The 20,076-nt window shown below is 44.7% G+C and overlaps 1 protein-coding gene across 1 annotated transcript in view; it reads left to right on the top strand.

Moving 5' to 3' along the window:
• The window catches only part of ush2a (Usher syndrome 2A (autosomal recessive, mild)), a 458,847-nt gene that overhangs the window by 298,939 nt on the left and 139,832 nt on the right, over window positions 1-20,076 (top strand). Inside the window, 2 exon segments of the mRNA XM_065004287.1 lie at window positions 17,565-17,782; window positions 18,104-18,273. Of these exon segments, the coding sequence (XP_064860359.1) occupies window positions 17,565-17,782; window positions 18,104-18,273 (388 nt within the window).

Raw genomic sequence — 20,076 nt, 5'->3', positions numbered from 1 at the left:
TCCTATAGGATTTTACGACATGACGAGACTACTGTCCACCCCGTATTGATCTTTATTCTACGTTAGAGCAATATCGTGGCGCGACCTACTGATTTATAAACCCCTGTTTAGCTAGACGGAGCGTTTTATATTCGCAGGATTTCCTTTTTCAGTTGAACGTCGCACAATCAGGCCAGCGTTCTTCCTGTGTTCTAAATATCCGTCCGTTTCAGACCTCTTTCATAGAGCGGTATCCACGAATATTTCCCTATCTACTATCTACTCAATAAAGTAGCCTACCCATTACAGTCCTTCAGCTAAATATTTTGAAGCGGTATCGTAGGATTTCTATAATTACTTATTCTATTCAGACCTTATAAGCAGGTAACTGCAGCCCTGCGCCCAACATGCCGAATAACACACCCGACACCAGCGAAGTTCACAGCCCCCGCCTACTTACTCACTAAATCATGCATGCACATTCATTTAACAATTCCCAAGCTTACACACATGCATGCAATTCATTGAATTCAAAAAGTTATTTTTGAGGCTTTGAGGCTTTGAGGGAGACTAGTAAGGATGCTAGGAAAGAAACTAGTAAGGAGGCTAGTAGTGAGACTAGTAAGGAGACTTGTAGGGAGACTAGTAAGGAGGCTATGAAATAGACTAGTAAGGAGGCTAGGAGGGAGACGAGTAAGGAGGCTAGGAGGGAGGCTAGGAAAGAGACTAGTAAGGAGGCTAGTAGGGAGACGTAGTGAGGCTAGGAGGGAGACTAGGAAGGAGTCTAGTAGGGAGGCTTTGAGGGAGACTAGTAAGGATGCTAGGAAAGAGACTAGTAAGGAGGCTAATAGGGAGGCTAGGAGGGAGACTAGTAAGGAGGCTTGTAGGGAGTCTAGGAGGGAGGCTAGGAAAGAGACTAGTAGGGAGACTAGGAGGGAGGCTAGGAGGGAGACAAGTAAGGAGGCTTGTAGGAAGACTAGTAAGGAGGCTAGTAGGGAGACTCATAAGGAGGCTAGTAAGGAGACTAGTAAGGAGGCTAGTAGGGAGACTAGTAGGGAGACTAGTAAGGAGTCTAGTAGGTAGACTAGTAAGTAGGCTAGGAGGGAGGCTAGGAGGGAAGCTAGGAAGGAAGCTAGTAGGGAGCCCTGCACCACACAGCCCTGACACACAAATCTACACTGGAACGCAGCTAGGCACTGAAAAACACTTGAATCACATACGTTCAGTTACACACATTCAGTAACACACATTCAGTTACACACATTCAGTTACACACGTTCAGTTATACACGTTCAGTTATACACGTTCAGTTACACACGTTCAGTTAAACACATGCACAGACAAGGGCTGGAATCACAAATAAGTTACAAGATGGGTCAGGAAAGGGTGTGTGTCAGAGTTAGGTGTTGGGCATCTCCCCGTAGAAAGATGGGTGAGAGCGGTGTCATCTAGGGTGAGAAGAGGGTGTGAGGTGGGTTATAGTAGGGGAGGGGAGAGGGAGGGAGGGAGGGAGGAGAGGTAAGGTTTAGGGAAAGGGAAAGGGGGATACCTAGTCAGTTGTAGAACTGAATGCATTCAACTGAAGTGTGTCTTTTGCATTTAACACAATCCCTCTGAATCAGAGAGATGCGGAGGGCTGCTTTAATCGACATCCATGTCTTTGGCGCCCGGGGAACAGTTAGTACTGGGTGAGGGTGAGCTACGGTGATGGCGAGGTTACCTCCCCCTATCCCCCCCTCTGGTCCCGGTGCCATCTGGGGGAGCTTTTAGCAGTTAACGTTAGCGCTTAGCAACGCAGCACGCTCTGAGCACGCTCAATCACCTTGATCCGCCTGCCCTTGCTGAAGCACCATTACCCTGCTACTGTGTGTGTGTGTGTGTGGGACCATTACCCCAGTACAGTCGCATGTAAATGGGGGAGGAAAACATTACCTTCAGAGCATGGGACAGAAATATCAATCAAATCAGGTAGGGTGGAGGGAGAGAGAAAGGGAGAATGGAAGAGTGGAGAAAAGGTCATTTTTTATTTAACCTTTGTTCAACTAGGCAAGCCAGTTAAAGAACAAATTCTTATTTACAATGACGGCCTAGAAACAGTGGGTTAACTTCCTTGTTCAGGAGCAGTACAACAGATTTTTACCTTGTCAGCTCGGGGATTCAATCTAGCAACCTTTCAGTTACTGGCCCAACGCTCTAACCACTAGGCTACCTGCTGGTTACTGGCACAACTCTCTAACCACTAGGCTACCTGCTGGTTACTGGCCCAACGCTCTAAACACTAGGCTACCTGCTGGTTACTGGCCCAACGCTCTAACCACTAGGCTACCTGCTGGTTACTGGCCCAACGCTCTAACCACTAGGCTACCTGCTGGTTACTGGCCCAACGCTCTAACCACTAGGCTACCTGCTAGTTACTGGCCCAACGCTCTAACCACTAGGCTACCTGCTGGTTACTGGCCCAACGCTCTAACCACTAGGCTACCTGCTGGTTACTGGCACAACTCTCTAACCACTAGGCTACCTGCTGGTTACTGGCCCAACGCTCTAAACACTAGGCTACCTGCTGGTTACTGGCCCAACGCTCTAACCACTAGGCTACCTGCTGGTTACTGGCCCAACGCTCTAACCACTAGGCTACCTGCTGGTTACTGGCCCAACGCTCTAACCACTAGGCTACCTGCTAGTTACTGGCCCAACGCTCTAACCACTAGGCTACCTGCTGGTTACTGGCCCAACGCTCTAACCACTAGGCTACCTGCTGGTTACTGGCCCAACGCTCAAACCACTAGGCTACCTGCTGGTTACTGGCCCAACGCTCTAACCACTAGGCTACCTGCTGGTTACTGGCCCAACGCTCTAACCACTAGGCTACCTGCTGGTTACTGGCCCAACGCTCTAACCACTAGGCTACCTGCTAGTTACTGGCCCAACGCTTTAACCACTAGGCTACCTGCTGGTTACTGGCCCAACGCTCTAACCACTAGGCTACCTGCTAGTTACTGGCCCAACGCTCTAACCACTAGGCTACCTGCTGGTTACTGGCCCAACGCTCTAACCACTAGGCTACCTGCTGGTTACTGGCCCAACGCTCTAAACACTAGGCTACCTGCTTCCGGTAACGAGGGAGGACACAAGAAAGACACAGACAGATAGACAAGGAAGGAGGAAAAATCCACTATTTCCATGGTTGACATATTCCTTCTTTTTAAATGTGAAAGCAGGAGGAGAGGAGAGGGAATGAAGAAGGGTAAAGACTTGGGTTGCAAAATTCCCGGAATTTTCAATAAATCCATTGGTTTACCCCGAAATCAGTAGGGAATAAGCCGGAAGTCTGGAATCCTCCAACCAGGATTTCTTGAAAACCAGGACATTTATTGAATGTTTCATGAATTTTGCAACTCTAAAAGGCTCCTTAGACCAGCGTTTCACAAACTAGGGGTCGCCTGATTTGAAAATGCGAGATATATTGTTTATTTAGTTTTGTAAGTAACCTCTGGTAGCCGCTAGATGTGGTTGTAATAAACAGCCATTTCTTCTTTCTTCATACAAATGTCTCTTTCTTTTGAACGGTTTAAGCTACAAAAGACACTAAATATTATATACAAAAGTATGCAAAATGCCAAGCTTCGGTTAGAGTGGTGTAAAGCTCACTGCCATTGGACTCTGGAGCAGTGGAAACACGTTTTCTGGAGTGATAAATCACACCTCACTATCTGGAATCTTGAGTTTCACGGATGCCGGGAGAACACTACCTGCCCAAATGCATAGTGCCAACTGTAAATTTTGGTGGTGGAGGAATAATGTTCTGGGGCTGTTTTTCATTTTTTGGGTTAGGCCAGTAAAGGGAAATCTTAACGCTACAGTTTACAATGACGTTCTAGATGATTCTGTGCTTCCAACAAAAGTTTGGGGAAGGCCATTTCTTGTTTCAGCATAACAATCAAATCAAATGTATTTTTATAGCCCTTCGTACATCAGCTGATATCTCAAAGTGCTGTACAGAAACCCAGCCTATAACCCCAAACAGCAAGCAATGCAGGTGTTGAAGCACATTGGCAAGGAAAAATTCCCTAGAAAGGCCAAAACCTAGGAAGAAACCTAGAGAGGAACCAGGCTATGAGTCCTCTTCTGGCTGTGTCGGGTGGAGATTATAACAGAACATGGCCAAGATGTTCAAATGTTCATAAATGACCAGCATGGTCGAATAATAGGTCTGGGTGTAACGGTTTTCTTCCGTCGAAGGAGAGGAGGACCAAAATGCAGCGTGGTTAGAGTTCAACATGTTTAATATAGACGATAAACGAGAACACTACAAAATACAAAACAACAAATGTGAAATCCGAAACAGTCCTATCTCGTGCATAGACACAAAGACAGAAGACAACCACCCACAAAATACCCAAAGAACAGAAGACAACCACCCACAAAATACCCAAAGAACATGGCTGCCTAAATATGGTTCCCAATCAGAGACAACAATAAACACCTGCCTCTAATTGAGAACCAATCTAGGCAACCATAGACTTACATAATTACCTAGACTAGAAAACACCCCATAAACATACAAAATCCTAGACCAGGCAAAACACATAAATCCCCCAAGTCACACCCTGACCTAACCAACATAATACAGAAAACAAAGATAACTAAGGCCAGGGCGTGACACTGGGACAGATAGCACGTCCGGTGAACAGGTCAGGATTCCATAGCCGCAGGCAGAACAGTTGAAACTGGAGCAGCAGCATGGCCAGGTGGACTGGGGACAGCAAGGAGTCATCATGCCAGGTAGTCCTGAGGCATGGTCCTAGGTCCTCCGAGAGAGAGAAAGAAAGAAAGAGAGAAATAGAGAATTAGAGAGAGCATACTTAAATTCACACAGGACACCGGATAAGACAGGAGAAGTACTCCAGATATAACAAACTGACCCTAGCCCCCCGACACATAAACTACTGCAGCATAAATACTGGAGGCTGAGACAGGAGGGGTCAGGAGACACTGTGGCCCCACCCGATGATACCCCCGGACAGGGCCAAACAGGAAGGTGATAACCCCACCCACTTTGTCAATGCACAGCCCTCACACCACGAGAGGGATATCTTCAACCACCAACTTACCATCCTGAGACAAGGCCGAGTATAGCCCACAAAGATCTCTGCCACGGCACAACCCAAGGGGGGGCGCCAACCCAAACAGGAAGATCACATCAGTGACTCAACCCACTCAAGTGACGCACCCCTCCTAGGGACGGCATGAAAGAGCACCAATAAGCCAGTGACTCAGCCCCTGTAATAGGGTTAGAGGCAGAGAATCCCAGTGGAAAGAGGGGAACCGGCCAGGCAGAGACAGCAAGGGCGGTTCGTTGCTCCAGAGCCTTTCCGTTCACCTTCACACTCCTGGGCCAGACTACACTCAATCATATGACCCACTGAAGAGATGAGCCTTCAGTAAATACTTAAAAGTTGAGACCGAGTCTGCGTCTCTCACATGGGTAGGCAGACCATTCCATAGAAATGGAGCTCTATAGGCGAAAGCCCTGCCTCCAGCTGTTTGCTTAGAAATTCTAGGGACAATTAGGAGGCTTGCGTCTTGTGACCGTAGCATACGTGTAGGTATGTACGGCAGGACCAAATCAGAGAGATAGGGAGGAGCAAGCCCATATAATGCTTTGTAGGTTAGCAGTAAAACCTTGAAATCAGCCCTTGCCTTGACAGGATGCCAGTGTAGACCTGGAGTAATATGATAAAAATGTTGGGTTCTAGTCAGGATTCTAGCAGCCGTATTTAGCACTAACTGAAGTTTATTTAATGCCTTATCCGGGTAACCGGAAAGTAGAGCATGGCAGTAGTCTAACCTAGAAGTAACAAAAGCAGGGATTAATTTTTATTTATCATTTTTGGACAGAAAGTTTCTGATTTTTGCAATGTTACGTAGATGGAAAAAAGCTGTCCTTGAAACAGTCTTGATATGTTCGTCAAAACACATTGTGAGCCAAGATGGCGTAGCAGTCGGACGTGTGTTTTGTCTTGTCCCGTCCTGTATAGTGTAAATATAGTTTTTCCTCGTTTTTTTCTGTATATATTTCGTACATATTTTAATCTCACTTTCCAACTACAGGCTGAATATACTCTCCTGCAACCCGCATCACCCAATGTGGTACGGATCTGCTTTTTCTATACTTTAGAACCGGAACCCTCATCAGAAGCTAGCCAGCTAACTAGCTACTAGCTAGTAGCTAGCCACTGCTAGCGGTCTTCAAAGCTAACTAGGACACCAGCGCGACATCAACCCAAAGCATATCAGACTGCTTTTTCTCTACCACATCTCCGGATTCCTACCGCAAGCTCTGAACCTTTACACCGGATCATCGCATCTAGCTAGCTGCAATCCGAGTGGCTACTCCTGGCTAACGTCTCTGTCCCAGAGCAAGCACCAGTTAGCCTTGAGCTAGCCTCGAGCTAAGCCCATCTCCCGACTAGCCGAAGAGGTCCAACAATACCTATTTTGCCAATTGGCCTGGACCCTCTACTGCCGACACGGAGCCCCGCCGATCCATCACGACTGGTCCGCCGACATAATCGTCCGAGGGGGGTTTCAACAGGCTTTTCCGCTGCGACATCGCCAAAGATCCATCTGCTGGCCAAGGCCCGCGAGCTTTCTGAATCGCTGTATCTCCAGCTCACCTAGCGTACTACAGCACCTGTAGCATACTCCTGGGCTACAATTACCCGGGCCCACGACCGGTCTGTCGATGTCACCGCATGAAGAGGAATAAACAGACTCACCCCATCGCGACGTCCCCCAAAGGTTAACTCTCTAGCCCTCGCTATCTCCCTGCTTGCTAATTCGGCCTGCTAACGGCTAGCTTGTCAAGCTCCGGTCCGCTAACTGCTACCTTGTCTAGCTCGGGCCTACGAACTGTTAGCTTGTTAGCACAGGCCTGCTAACCGTCTGAACCACCGCGTCCCAATCACTCTCTGACCCCATTTACTTTCTATCTCTTTTTGATTTTTAATTTGTTTATACCTTCCGGAAACCTGCCTCACCCAATGTGATACGGAATCGCTATTACTTTTACTCTTATTTTTATGACACACTCAAGAACCTCCAGATGCTAACCAGCTAACTAGCTACAAGCTATTTAGTCATTGTTAGTTTTTTTAAAACCTGGATAACACTCGCCAGCCCAGCTTCCCTGCCCATCCACCGCTGCCCCCTGGACACTGATCTCTTGGCTACATAGCTGACGCACGCTGGACTGTCCATTAATCACGGTACTCCTTTCTGCTTGTTTGTTTTACCTGTCGGCCCCGTTGCCTAGTCAACGCCATTTTACCTGCTGTTTGTTGTGCTAGCGGATTAGCCTCGCCTACTGTTTTTAGCTAGCTTTCCAAATTCAACACCTGTGATTTTTTTTATTTTATTTTTTTTTATTTCACCTTTATTTAACCAGGTAAGCAAGTTGAGAACAAGTTCTCATTTACAATTGCGACCTGGCCAAGATAAAGCAAAGCAGTTCGACACATACAACGACACAGAGTTACACATGGAGTAAAACAAACATGCCACTGATTACTGTATGCCTCGCTGTATGTCTCTCTCAGATGTCAATATGCCTTGTATACTGTTGTTCAGGTTAGTTATCATTGTTTTAGTTCACAATGGAGCCCCTAGACCCACTCTGCATACCCCTGTTACCTCCTTTGTCTCACCTCCCACACATGCGGTGACCTCACCCATTACAACCAGCATGTCCAGAGATACAACCTCTCTCATCATCACCCAGTGCCTGGGCCTACCTCCGCTGTACCCGCACCCCACCATACCCCTGTCTGTGCATTATGCCCTGAATATATTCTACCATGCCCAGAAACCTGCTCCTCTTATCCTCTGCCCCCAACGCTCTAGGCGACCAGTTTTGATAGCCTTTAGCCGCACCCTCATACTACTCCTTCTCTGTTCCGCGGGTGATGTGGAGGTAAACCCAGGCCCTGCATGTCCCCAGGTACCCTCATTTGTTCACTTCTGTGATCGAAAAAGCCTTGGTTTTATGCATGTCAACATCAGAAGCCTCCTCCCTAAGTTTGTTTTACTCACTGCTTTAGCACACTCTGCTAACCCTGATGTCCTTGCCGTGTCTGAATCCTGGCTCAGGAAGGCCACCAAAAATTCAGAGATTTCCATACCCAACTATAACATCTTCCGTCAAGATAGAACTGCCAAAGGGGGCGGAGTTGCAGTCTACTGCAGAGATAGCCTGCAAAGTTATGTCATACTTTCCAGGTCCATACCCAAACAGTTCGAACTACTAATTTTGAAAATTACTCTCTCCAGAAATAAGTCTCTCACTGTTGCCGCCTGCTACCGACCACCCTCAGCTCCCAGCTGTGCCCTGGACACCATTTGTGAATTGATCGCCCCCCCATCTAGCTTCAGAGTTTGTTCTGTTAGGTGACCTAAACTGGGATATGCTTAACACTCCGGCAGTCCTACAATGTAAGCTAGATGCCCTCAATCTCACTCAAATCATCAAGGAACCCACCAGGTACAACCCTAACTCTGTAAACAAGGGCACCCTCATAGACGTCATCCTGACCAACTGGCCCTCCAAATACACCTCCGCTGTCTTCAACCAGGATCTCAGCGATCACTGCCTCATTGCCTGTATCCGCCACGGAGCCGCAGTCAAACGACCACCCCTCATCACTGTCAAACGCTCCCTAAAACACTTCTGTGAGCAGGCCTTTCTAATCGACCTGGCCCGGGTATCCTGGAAGGACATTGACCTCATCCCGTCAGTTGAGGATGCCTGGTCATTCTTTAAAAGTAACTTCCTCACCATTTTAGATAAGCATGCTCCGTTCAAAAAATGCAGAACCAAGAACAGATACAGCCCTTGGTTCACTCCAGACCTGACTGCCCTCGACCAGCACAAAAACATCCTGTGGCGGACTGCAATAGCATCGAATAGCCCCGTGATATGCAACTGTTCAGGGAAGTCAGGAACCAATACACGCAGTCAGTCAGGAAAGCTAAGGCCAGCTTCTTCAGGCAGAAGTTTGCATCCTGTAGCTCCAACTCCAAAAAGTTCTGGGACACTGTGAAGTCCATGGAGAACAAGAGCACCTCCTCCCAGCTGCCCACTGCACTGAGGCTAGGTAACACGGTCTCCACCGATAAATCCATGATTATCGAAAGCTTCAATAAGCACTTCTCAACGGCTGGCCATGCCTTCCGCCTGGCTACTCCAACCTCGGCCAACAGCTCCTCCCCCGCAGCTCCCGCCCAAGCCTCTCCAGGTTCTCCTTTACCCAAATCCAGATAGCAGATGTTCTGAAAGAGCTGCAAAACCTAGACCCGTACAAATCAGCTGGGCTTGACAATCTGGACCCTCTATTTATGAAACTATCTGCCGCCATTGTCGCAACCCCTATTACCAGCCTGTTCAACCTCTCTTTCATATCGTCTGAGATCCCCAAGGATTGGAAAGCTGCCGCAGTCATCCCCCTCTTCAAAGGGGGAGACACCCTGGACCCAAACTGCTATAGACCTATATCCATCTTGCCCTGCCTATCTAAGGTCTTCGAAAGCCAAGTCAACAAACAGGTCACTGACCATCTCGAATCCCACCGTACCTTCTCCGCTGTGCAATCTGGTTTCCGAGCCGGTCACGGGTGCACCTCAGCCACGCTCAAGGTACTAAACAATATCATAACCGCCATCGATAAAAGACAGTACTGTGCAGCCGTCTTCATCGACCTCGCCAAGGCTTTCGACTCTGTCAATCACCATATTCTTATCGGCAGACTCAATAGCCTCGGTTTTTCGGATGACTGCCTTGCCTGGTTCACCAATTACTTTGCAGACAGAGTTCAGTGTGTCAAATCGGAGGGCATGCTGTCCGGTCCTCTGGCAGTCTCTATGGGGGTGCCACAGGGTTCAATTCTCGGGCCGACTCTTTTCTCTGTATATATCAATGATGTTGCTCTTGCTGCGGGCGATTCCCTGATCCACCTCTACGCAGACGACACCATTCTATATACTTTCGGCCCGTCATTGGACACTGTGCTATCTAACCTCCAAACGAGCTTCAATGCCATACAGCACTCCTTCCGTGGCCTCCAACTGCTCTTAAACGCGAATAAAACCAAATGCATGCTTTTCAACCGATCGCTGTCTGCACCCGCATGCCCGACTAGCATCACCACCCTGGATGGTTCCGACCTTGAATATGTGGACATCTATAAGTACCTAGGTGTCTGGCTAGACTGCAAACTCTCCTTCCAGACTCACATCAAACATCTCCAATCGAAAATCAAATCAAGAGTCGGCTTTCTATTCCGCAACAAAGCCTCCTTCACTCACGCCGCCAAGCTTACCCTAGTAAAACTGACTATCCTACCGATCCTCGACTTCGGCGATGTCATCTACAAAATGGCTTCCAACACTCTACTCAGCAAACTGGATGCAGTCTATCACAGTGCCATCCGTTTTGTCACCAAAGCACCTTATACCACCCACCACTGCGACTTGTATGCTCTAGTCGGCTGGCCCTCGCTACATATTCGTCGCCAGACCCACTGGCTCCAGGTCATCTACAAGTCCATTCTAGGTAAAGCTCCGCCTTATCTCAGCTCACTGGTCACGATGGCAACACCCATCCGTAGCACGCGCTCCAGCAGGTGTATCTCACTGATCATCCCTAAAGCCAACACCTCATTTGGCCGCCTTTCGTTCCAGTACTCTGCTGCCTGTGACTGGAACGAACTGCAAAAATCGCTGAAGTTGGAGACTTTTATCTCCCTCACCAACTTCAAACATCAGCTATCCGAGCAGCTAACCGATCGCTGCAGCTGTACATAGTCTATTGGTAAATAGCCCACCCATTTTCACCTACCTCATTCCCATACTGTTTTTATACTGTTTTTTATTTTATTTTTTATTTTTTTATTTACTTTTCTGCTCTTTTGCACACCAATATCTCTACCTGTACATGACCATCTGATCATTTATCACTCCAGTGTTAATCTGCAAAATTGTATTATTCGCCTACCTCCTCATGCCTTTTGCACACATTGTATATAGACTGTCCATTTTTTTTCTACTGTGTTATTGACTTGTTAATTGTTTACTCCATGTGTAACTCTGTGTTGTCTGTTCACACTGCTATGCTTTATCTTGGCCAGGTCGCAGTTGCAAATGAGAACTTGTTCTCAACTAGCCTACCTGGTTAAATAAAGGTGAAATAAAAAAAATTAAAAAAATAAAAAATAAAAAAAGAGAGATCAGGGTCCAGAGTAATGCCGAGGTCCTTCACAGTTTTATTTGAGACGACTGTACAACCATTAAGATTAATTGTCAGATTCAACAGAAGATCTCTTTGTTTCTTGGGACCTAGAACAAGCATCTCTGTTTTGTCCGAGTTTAAAATTAGAAAGTTTGCGGTGAGGCAGTGAGTTGCTAAAGTTTTTGAGAGGAATGGAAGATTCGATATAGGCCGATAGTTTTTCATATTATCTGGGTCAAGGTTTGTTTTTTTCAAGAGAGGCTTTATTACTGCCACTTTTAGTGAGTTTGGTACACATCCGGTGGATAGAGAGCAGTTTATTATGTTCAACAGAGGAGGGCCAAGCACAGGAAGCAGCTCTTTCAGTAGTTTAGTTGGAATAGGGTCCAGTATGCAGCTTGAAGTTTTAGAGGCCCTGATTATTTTCAGAATTGTGTCAAGAGATATAGTACTAAAACACTTGAGTGTCTCTCTTGATCCTAGGTCCTGGCAGAGTTGTGCAGACTCAGGACAACTGAGCTTTGAAGGAATACACAGATTTAAAGAGGAGTCCGTAATTTGCTTTCTAATAATCATGATCTTTTCCTCAAAGAAGTTCATGAATTTACTACTGCTGAAGTGAAAACCATCCTCACTTGGGGAATGCTGCTTTTTAGTTAGCTTTGCGACAGTATCGAAAATACATTTTGAATTGTTCTTATTTTCCTCAATTAAGTTGGAAAAATAGGATGATCAAGCAGCATTGAGGGCTCTTCGATACTGCACGATACCGTCTTTCCAAGCTAGTTGGAAGACTTCCAGTTTGGTGTGGCGCCATTTCCGTTACAATTTTCTGGAAGCTTGCGGGTATTTTCTGTATACCAGGGAGCTAGTTTCTTATGGAATTTTTTTTATTTTTTAGGGGTGCAACTGCATCTAGGGTATTGTGCAAGGTTAAATTGAGTTCCTCAGTTAGGTGGTTAACTGATTTTTGTCCTCTGACGTCCTTGGGTAGGCAGAGGGAGTCTGGAAGGGCATCAAGGAATCTTTGTGTTGTCTGTGAATTTATAGCGCGACTTTTGATGCTCTTTGGTTGGGGACTGAGCAGATTTTTTGTTGCAATTGCAAACGTAATAAAATGGTGGTCCGATAGTCCAGGATTATGAGGAAAAACATTAAGATCCACAACATTTATTCCATGGGACAAAACTAGGTCCAGAGTATGACTGTGACAGTGAGTAGGTCCAGAGACATGTTGGACAAAACCCACTGAGTCGATGAAAAATGTGAATATTATCTGCTATGACTACAAGGTCCTATAGGAATTCAGGGAACTCAATGAGGAACGCTGTATATGGCCCAAAAATGCCCCGTGCACAAAACCAAGTACATACAAAAATGGTTTGTCGAGATCGGTGTGGAAGAACATGACTTGCCCTGACCTCAACCCCATCGAACACCTTTGGGATGAATTGGAAGACCGACTGCGAGTCAGGCCTAATCTTCCAACATCAGTGCCCGACCTCACTAATGCTCTTGTGGCTGAATGAAGCAAGTCCCCGCAGCAATGTTCCAACATCTAGTGGAAAGCCTGTTATAGCAGCAAAGACTCCATATTAATGCCCATGATTTTGGAATGAGATGTTCGACGAGCACGGTTGGTCAGGTGGTGTATTATGACCCCATCACTGAAAAAGAAGACTCTCAGGAACACGTATTCTGTTTCCCTCAATCCACACAATACTTATTAGAACAGAGTGGACAAGACCAAACTGGGACAATGTTGTTTCTACACAGAATATCATACAAAATGATTGCTTGATGATCTTCTGAACTTCCTTTCTGGTGCATTTCAGTCACTTCAAAACATACTTCCTTGAAACAAAAGTACTGTCAGATGTATTTGTAATAGACTGTCATAGCCCATAAAAAATGTAAACATTGACCTTTGATTACATCACTTTTTTTACATGGTGAGGTTGCAAATGTACATATCAATAGAGGTAGATATGCCATACCAAGCAGTGATGCAGCCAGTCAAGATGCTCTCAATGGTGCAGCTGTAGAACTTTTTGATGATTTGAGGGCCCATGCCAAACCCTTTCAACCTCCTGAGGGGGAAGAGGCGCTGTTGTGCCTTCGTCACAACTGTGTGCGTGTGAGTGGACCATTTTAAGTCCTTAGTGATTTGGACACTGAGCAACTTGAAGCTCTCGACACTATCCACTCCATCTATGTGGATGGGGTTGTGCTTGCAGCAGACCCCCCCCCCTTGTTTTCTGTAGTCCGCGATCAGCTCCTGAGTATTACTGACTTTGAGGGAGAGGTTGCTATCACGTGATCAGGCCTACCACCATCGTGTCGTATGCAAAATTGATGATGGTGTTGGAGTCGCGTGTGGCCACCAGTCGTGGGTGAACAAGGAGTACAGGAGTGGAATAAGCACACACCCCTGTGGGGCCCCCGTGTTGAGGGTCAGCGTGGCAGAGGAGATGTTGCCTCTGTCTAGTGTCTGTGTTCTTTTGCCCATCTTAATCTTTCCTTTTTATTGGCCAGTCTGAGATATGACTTTATCTTTGCAACTCTGCCTAGAAGGCCAGCATCCCGGAGTCGCCTCTTCACTGTTGACGTTGAGACTGGTGCTTTGCGGGTACTATTTAATGAAGCTGCCAGTTGAGGACTTGTGAGGTGTCTGTTTCTCGAGCTAGACACTTGTCCTCTTGCTCAGTTGATCCCCAGGGCCTCCCACTAGCTTTTTAAAATGATCAACTAGCATTAGCTAACACAGCGTGTCATTGGAACACAGAAGTGCTAATGGTAATTGGCCTCTGTACGCCTATGTAGATATTCAAAGTTAGCCGTTTCCAGCTACAATAGTCATTTACAACTTTAACCATGTCTGCACTGTATTTCTGATCAATTTGATGTTCTTTTAATGGACAAAACATGTGCTTTTCTTTCAAAAACAAGGACATTTCTAAGTGACTCCAAACTTTTGAACGGTAGTGTACATACATTTAAAAGCATTAACATGTAGTGTGTGTGCATCTATGAGTTCCACGTACATGTCAGTACATACACACAACAAGAAGGTCACATGGGGGAGAGGCGTTGGGCCGTGAGGCGTTGCTTTATTTGTTTTTAGAAACCAAGTTTGTTGTTCACTTGTACTCTTTGAGAGGGAAGAGAGTTCCAGGCACTCATGGGTCTGTATAATACTGTACATTTCCTTGAATTTGTTCTGGACCTGGGGACTGTGAAAATAATATCTGGTGGTGTAAGTGTGTTTGTCAGTGCTGTGTGTAAGTTGACAATGCTTCCTTGTAAACAGGAAGCAGGAGTACAGAGTGATTTGCCGAATAGCGGATGAGGGAGGGCCTTGAATGCTTGCTTGTGGGTGGAGTGACTTTATCACCCCTAATTGCGAAGGAGACGTGTTGATGGAAGTTGGGCGTCACGTGTCTTAATGACGCGGAATTAAAATCGCTGGCGACAAGACAGGATGTTTTATCCTGAGGTGGAATGTATACAAAATGAGGACAGCTGAAAACTCCCTCGGGAGGTAGAAGGGTCGGCATTTGACCATCAGGTATGGAGAAAGGCCTTTAGAGGAGACTCGTTGGTCTTCCATATTTGTATATTTATTTAGACAGTGAGGAATGTAGATGTAGAGGGCTGTAGTTGTAGAGGGGAAACCGTGAGAATGTGTCTGGAGTGGGATTCGGTCATATGTCGCTGCTGGACAACATGTGCAAATTAGACTGCAGGTCTACTGCTGTGTCGCGCTTCTGCAAACTAAGGCCTTTAGAGCCTTGTTATCGCCCCTTGTTTCATCAGCTCACCCTGTGATAAGACAGTATGTGTACATATGTGTGTGTGCATATTGTACATCGATGTAAATGTGTGTGTGCCTGCATTCCTGTGTGTAATTATGAAAATAACCGGAGCTGTCGTACACTAGAAGCGTGTGAAGGATTCCTTGTGTGTGTGTGTGTGTGTGTGTGTGTGTGTGTGTGTGTGTGTGTGTGTGTGTGTGTGTGTGTGTGTGTGTGTGTGTGTGTGTGTGTGTGTGTGTGAAGGAATCCGTATCATGAGCGCTTGGCAGTGGGAAGTGTGGAAGTAGCCATTCAGTGGAAATGGCCAGTCACATACTTGAGTGATTACAACATTTCCTCAGATTCAGTGCCATCTCTCCCCAGCTCATAGTTGATATCACTGCCTATAACCTCCATTGAATAAATCCATAAATAGAATTTGCTGTGTGGCCGAGCCCGAACGTTTTGCTGGCCCCTCACACTCGCTAAATGAGCTGATTTGCACATCGCTGTTTGTGCCTTCGATTCTAATCCCAGGAATAGGGCCCTCCAAATCACTGTTTGTCCTTGTGATGTCACTCTTGACGTTCCGTTGTCAAATGATAATTCACACACACACACACACACACACACACACACACACACACACACACACACACACACACACACACACACACACACACATAGTGCACAAGGCCTTCCTTCCACATTGAGGAAATAATAATCCCTCTTTTTCCTTTGTTCTTTTCCACTAAAAGGCTATAGTCACTGTAACAAGAAATTATGTTTACTGAACAAAAATTAAAATGCAACATGTAACGATTTTACTGCACTAAAGTTTATATGAGGAACTCGGTTAATTATAATGTATTCATTAGGCCCTAATCTATGGATTTCACATGACTGGGAATACAGGTATGCATCTTTTGGTCACAGATACCTTAAAAGAAATGGGCCTCACAATGGGCTTCACAATGGGCCTCACAATGGGCCTCACAATGGGCTTCACAATGGGCCTCACAATGGGTCTCACAATGGGACTCCCAATGGGCTTCACAATGGGCCTCACAATGGGTCTCACAATGGGACTCCCAATGGGCTTCACAATGGGTCTCACAATGGGACTCCCAATGGGCTTCACAACGGGCCTCACAATGGGCCTCACAATGGGCTTCACAATGGGCTTCACAATGGGTCTCACAATGGGACTCCCAATGGGCTTCACAATGGGTCTTACAATGGGCCTCACAATGGGCCTCACAATGGGCCTCACAATGGGCTTCACAATGGGCCTCACAATGGGCCTCACAATGGGCTTCACAATGGGCCTCACAATGGGTCTCACAATGGGACTCCCGATGGGCTTCACAATGGGCTTCACAATGGGTGCTCACAATGGGCTTCACAATGGGCCTCACAATGGGTCTCACAATGGGACTCCCAATGGGCTTCACAATGGGCCTCACAATGGGCTTCACAATGGGCCTCACAATGGGTCTCACAATGGGACTCCCAATGGGCTTCACAATGGGCCTCACAATGGGCTTCACAATGGGCCTCACAATGGGTCTCACAATGGGACTCCCAATGGGCTTCACAATGGGCCTCACAATGGGCTTCACAATGGGCCTCACAATGGGTCTCACAATGGGACTCCCAATGGGCTTCACAATGGGCCTCAGGATCTTGTCATGGTATTTCTGTGCATTCAAATTGCCATCAATAAAATGCAATTTTGTTCGTTGTCCGTAGCTTTTACCTGCCCATACCATAACCCCACCGCCACCATGGGGCACTCTGTTTACAACGTTGACATCAGCAAACCACTCGTCCACATGACGCCGTACAGTACGTGTTGTGAGGCCGGTTGGACGTACTGTAAAATTCTCTAAAATGATGTTGGAGGTGATTTATGGTAGAGAGATGACCATTAAATTATCTGGCAACAGCTCTGGTGGACATTCCGGCAGTCATCATGCCAATTGCACACTCCCACAAAACTTGAGACATCTGTGGCATTGTGTTGTGAGACAAAACTGCACATTTTAGAGTGACCTTATATTGTCCCCAGCACCTGTGTAATGATCATGCTGTTTAATCAGCTTCTTGATATGCCACACCTGTGAGGTGGATGGATTATCTTGGCAAAGGAGAAATGCTCACTAACAGGGATGTAAACAAATTGGTGCACAGAATTTGAGAGAAATAAGCTTTTTGTATGTATGGAACATTTCTGGGATCATGGTACTAACACTTTACATGTTGTGTTTATATTTTTGTTCAGTGTAGTTTTGTAACACCTGTCCCAGACCTTAGTAGACAGACTGGGTTTGATGTGTAGGGTGTTGAGGAAAAAATCAAACCAATCAGGTTGGCAATCATGAGAGCGAGAGTAGGGAGTTTGGGAACCATTCTAAACCTGTGTTTATTGTTGTCTGTTTTGTCTCTCTCTCTCTCTCTCTCTCTCTCTCCCTTCCCTCTCTCCTGCCCCCACTCCTTCCCTCTAGGTCCAGGTCCCGTGGACCCCCCTGTGGTGTCAGCCCTCCAGTCGCATAGTGTGTCAGTCTCCTGGGCCCCCCCAGCCCAGCCCAACGGGGGGATCACCCACTACACTCTCCACCTCACCTCCACCCTGTCCCTGTCACACAGCACTGCTACAGTACCAGGCAACACTACCAGTTACAGCCTATATAACCTCCTGCCCTACCAACTCTACAGCTTGCAGGTGGGTGGGAGGATGGTTTGGTGTGATGGATGGATAGGTGGATGGATGGATAGGTGGGTGGGTGGATGGATGGATGGATGGATGGATGGATAGGTGGGTGGGTGGATGGATGGATGGATGGTTGGGTGTGATGGATGGATGGATGGATGGATGGATGGTTTGGTGTGATGGATGGGTGGCTGGCTGGATGGATGGTTTGGTGTAATGGATGGATGGATGGATGGATGGCTGGCTGGCTGGCTGGATGGTTTGGTGTGATTGATGATTCAACACATTAAGTCTATGCCTGTCTAACTGTATTGTCCTCTGTCGTGCTGTCAGGTGGAGGCCTGTACCCCGGCAGGGTGTACTCTCTCTGGGGAGTCCCAGTCCTTCCATACCCCCGCTGCCCCACCGGAGGGAGTCCCGGTCCCCCACCTCTACTCTGACACCCCCACCTCAGTACTACTGTCCTGGGGAGCCCCGGAGAGGAGCAACGGAGAACTGGAGGGGTGAGACATCATAACAAGAGATGATGGCTTTAATAACACTCTATTCCCCACGGTGTGCTCTATTTTGGACAGCATCATGTGGCCCTCGCAAATGTGACCATTGTGAAACATAGTGAAACATAGTGAAACAATAAAACAGAATAAAACAGAGTGAAACATAGTGAAACATAGTGAAACATAATAAAACATAGTGAAACATAATAAAACATAGTGAAACATAATAAAACATAGTGAAACAATAAAACATAGTGAAACACAATAAAACATAGTGAAACATAATAAAACATAATAAAACATAATAAAACATAGTGAAACATAATAAAACATAGTGAAACAATAAAACATAATAAAACATAGTGAAACAATAAAACATAATAAAACATAGTGAAACATAATAAAACATAGTGAAACAATAAAACATAATAAAACATAGTGAAACATAATAAAACATAGTGAAACATAATAAAACATAGTGAAACATAGTGAAACATAATAAAACATAGTGAAACAATAAAACATAGTGAAACATAATAAAACATAGTGAAACATAGTGAAACATAATAAAACATAGTGAAACATAATAAAACATAGTGAAACATAATAAAACATAGTGAAACATAATAAAACAGAGTGAAACATAATAAAACATAGTGAAACATAATAAAACATAGTGAAACATAATAAAACATAGTGAAACATAATAACATAGTGAAACATAATAAAACATAGTGAAACATAATAAAACAGAGTGAAACATAATAAAACAGAGTGAAACATAATAAAACATAGTGAAACATAATAAAACATAGTGAAACATAATAAAACAGAGTGAAACATAATAAAACATAGTGAAACATAATAAAACATAGTGAAACATAATAAAACATAGTGAAACATAATAAAACATAGTGAAACATAATAAAACATAGTGAAACATAATAAAACAGAGTGAAACATAGTGAAACATAATAAAACAGAGTGAAACATAATAAAACAGAGTGAAACAATAAAACATAATAAAACAGTGAAACATAATAAACATAATAAAACATAGTGAAACAGAGTGAAACAGTGAAACAATAAAACATAGTGAAACATAATAAAACATAATAAAACATAGTGAAACAATAAAACATAGTGAAACATAATAAAACATAGTGAAACAATAAAACATAGTGAAACATAGTGAAACAATAAAACATAATAAAACATAGTAAAACAGAGTGAAACATAGTGAAACATAATAAAACATAGTGAAACATAGTGAAACAATAAAACATAGTGAAACATAGTGAAACAATTAAACATAATAAAACATAGTAAACAGAGTGAAACATAATAAAACATAATAAAACATAGTGAAACATAGTAAAACAGAGTGAAACATAGTGAAACATAATAAAACATAGTGAAACATAATAAAACATAATGAAACATAATAAAACATAATAAAACATAGTGAAACATAATAAAACATAGTGAAACATAATAAAACAGAGTGAAACAATAAAACATAATAAAACATAATAAAACATAGTGAAACATAATAAAACATAGTGAAACATAATAAAACATAATAAAACATAGTGAAACATAATAAAACATAATAAAACATAGTGAAACATAATAAAACATAATAAAACATAGTGAAACATAATAAAACATAATAAAACATAGTGAAACATAATAAAACAGAGTGAAACATAATAAAACAGAGTGAAACAGAGTGAAACATAATAAAACATAGTGAAACATAATAAAACATAGTGAAACATAATAAAACAGAGTGAAACAGAGTGAAAC

Source organism: Oncorhynchus nerka, linkage group LG18, assembly GCF_034236695.1.
Source record: "Oncorhynchus nerka isolate Pitt River linkage group LG18, Oner_Uvic_2.0, whole genome shotgun sequence".
NCBI lineage: Eukaryota > Metazoa > Chordata > Actinopteri > Salmoniformes > Salmonidae > Oncorhynchus > Oncorhynchus nerka.
This window is presented reverse-complemented; position numbering and strand designations above follow the sequence as displayed.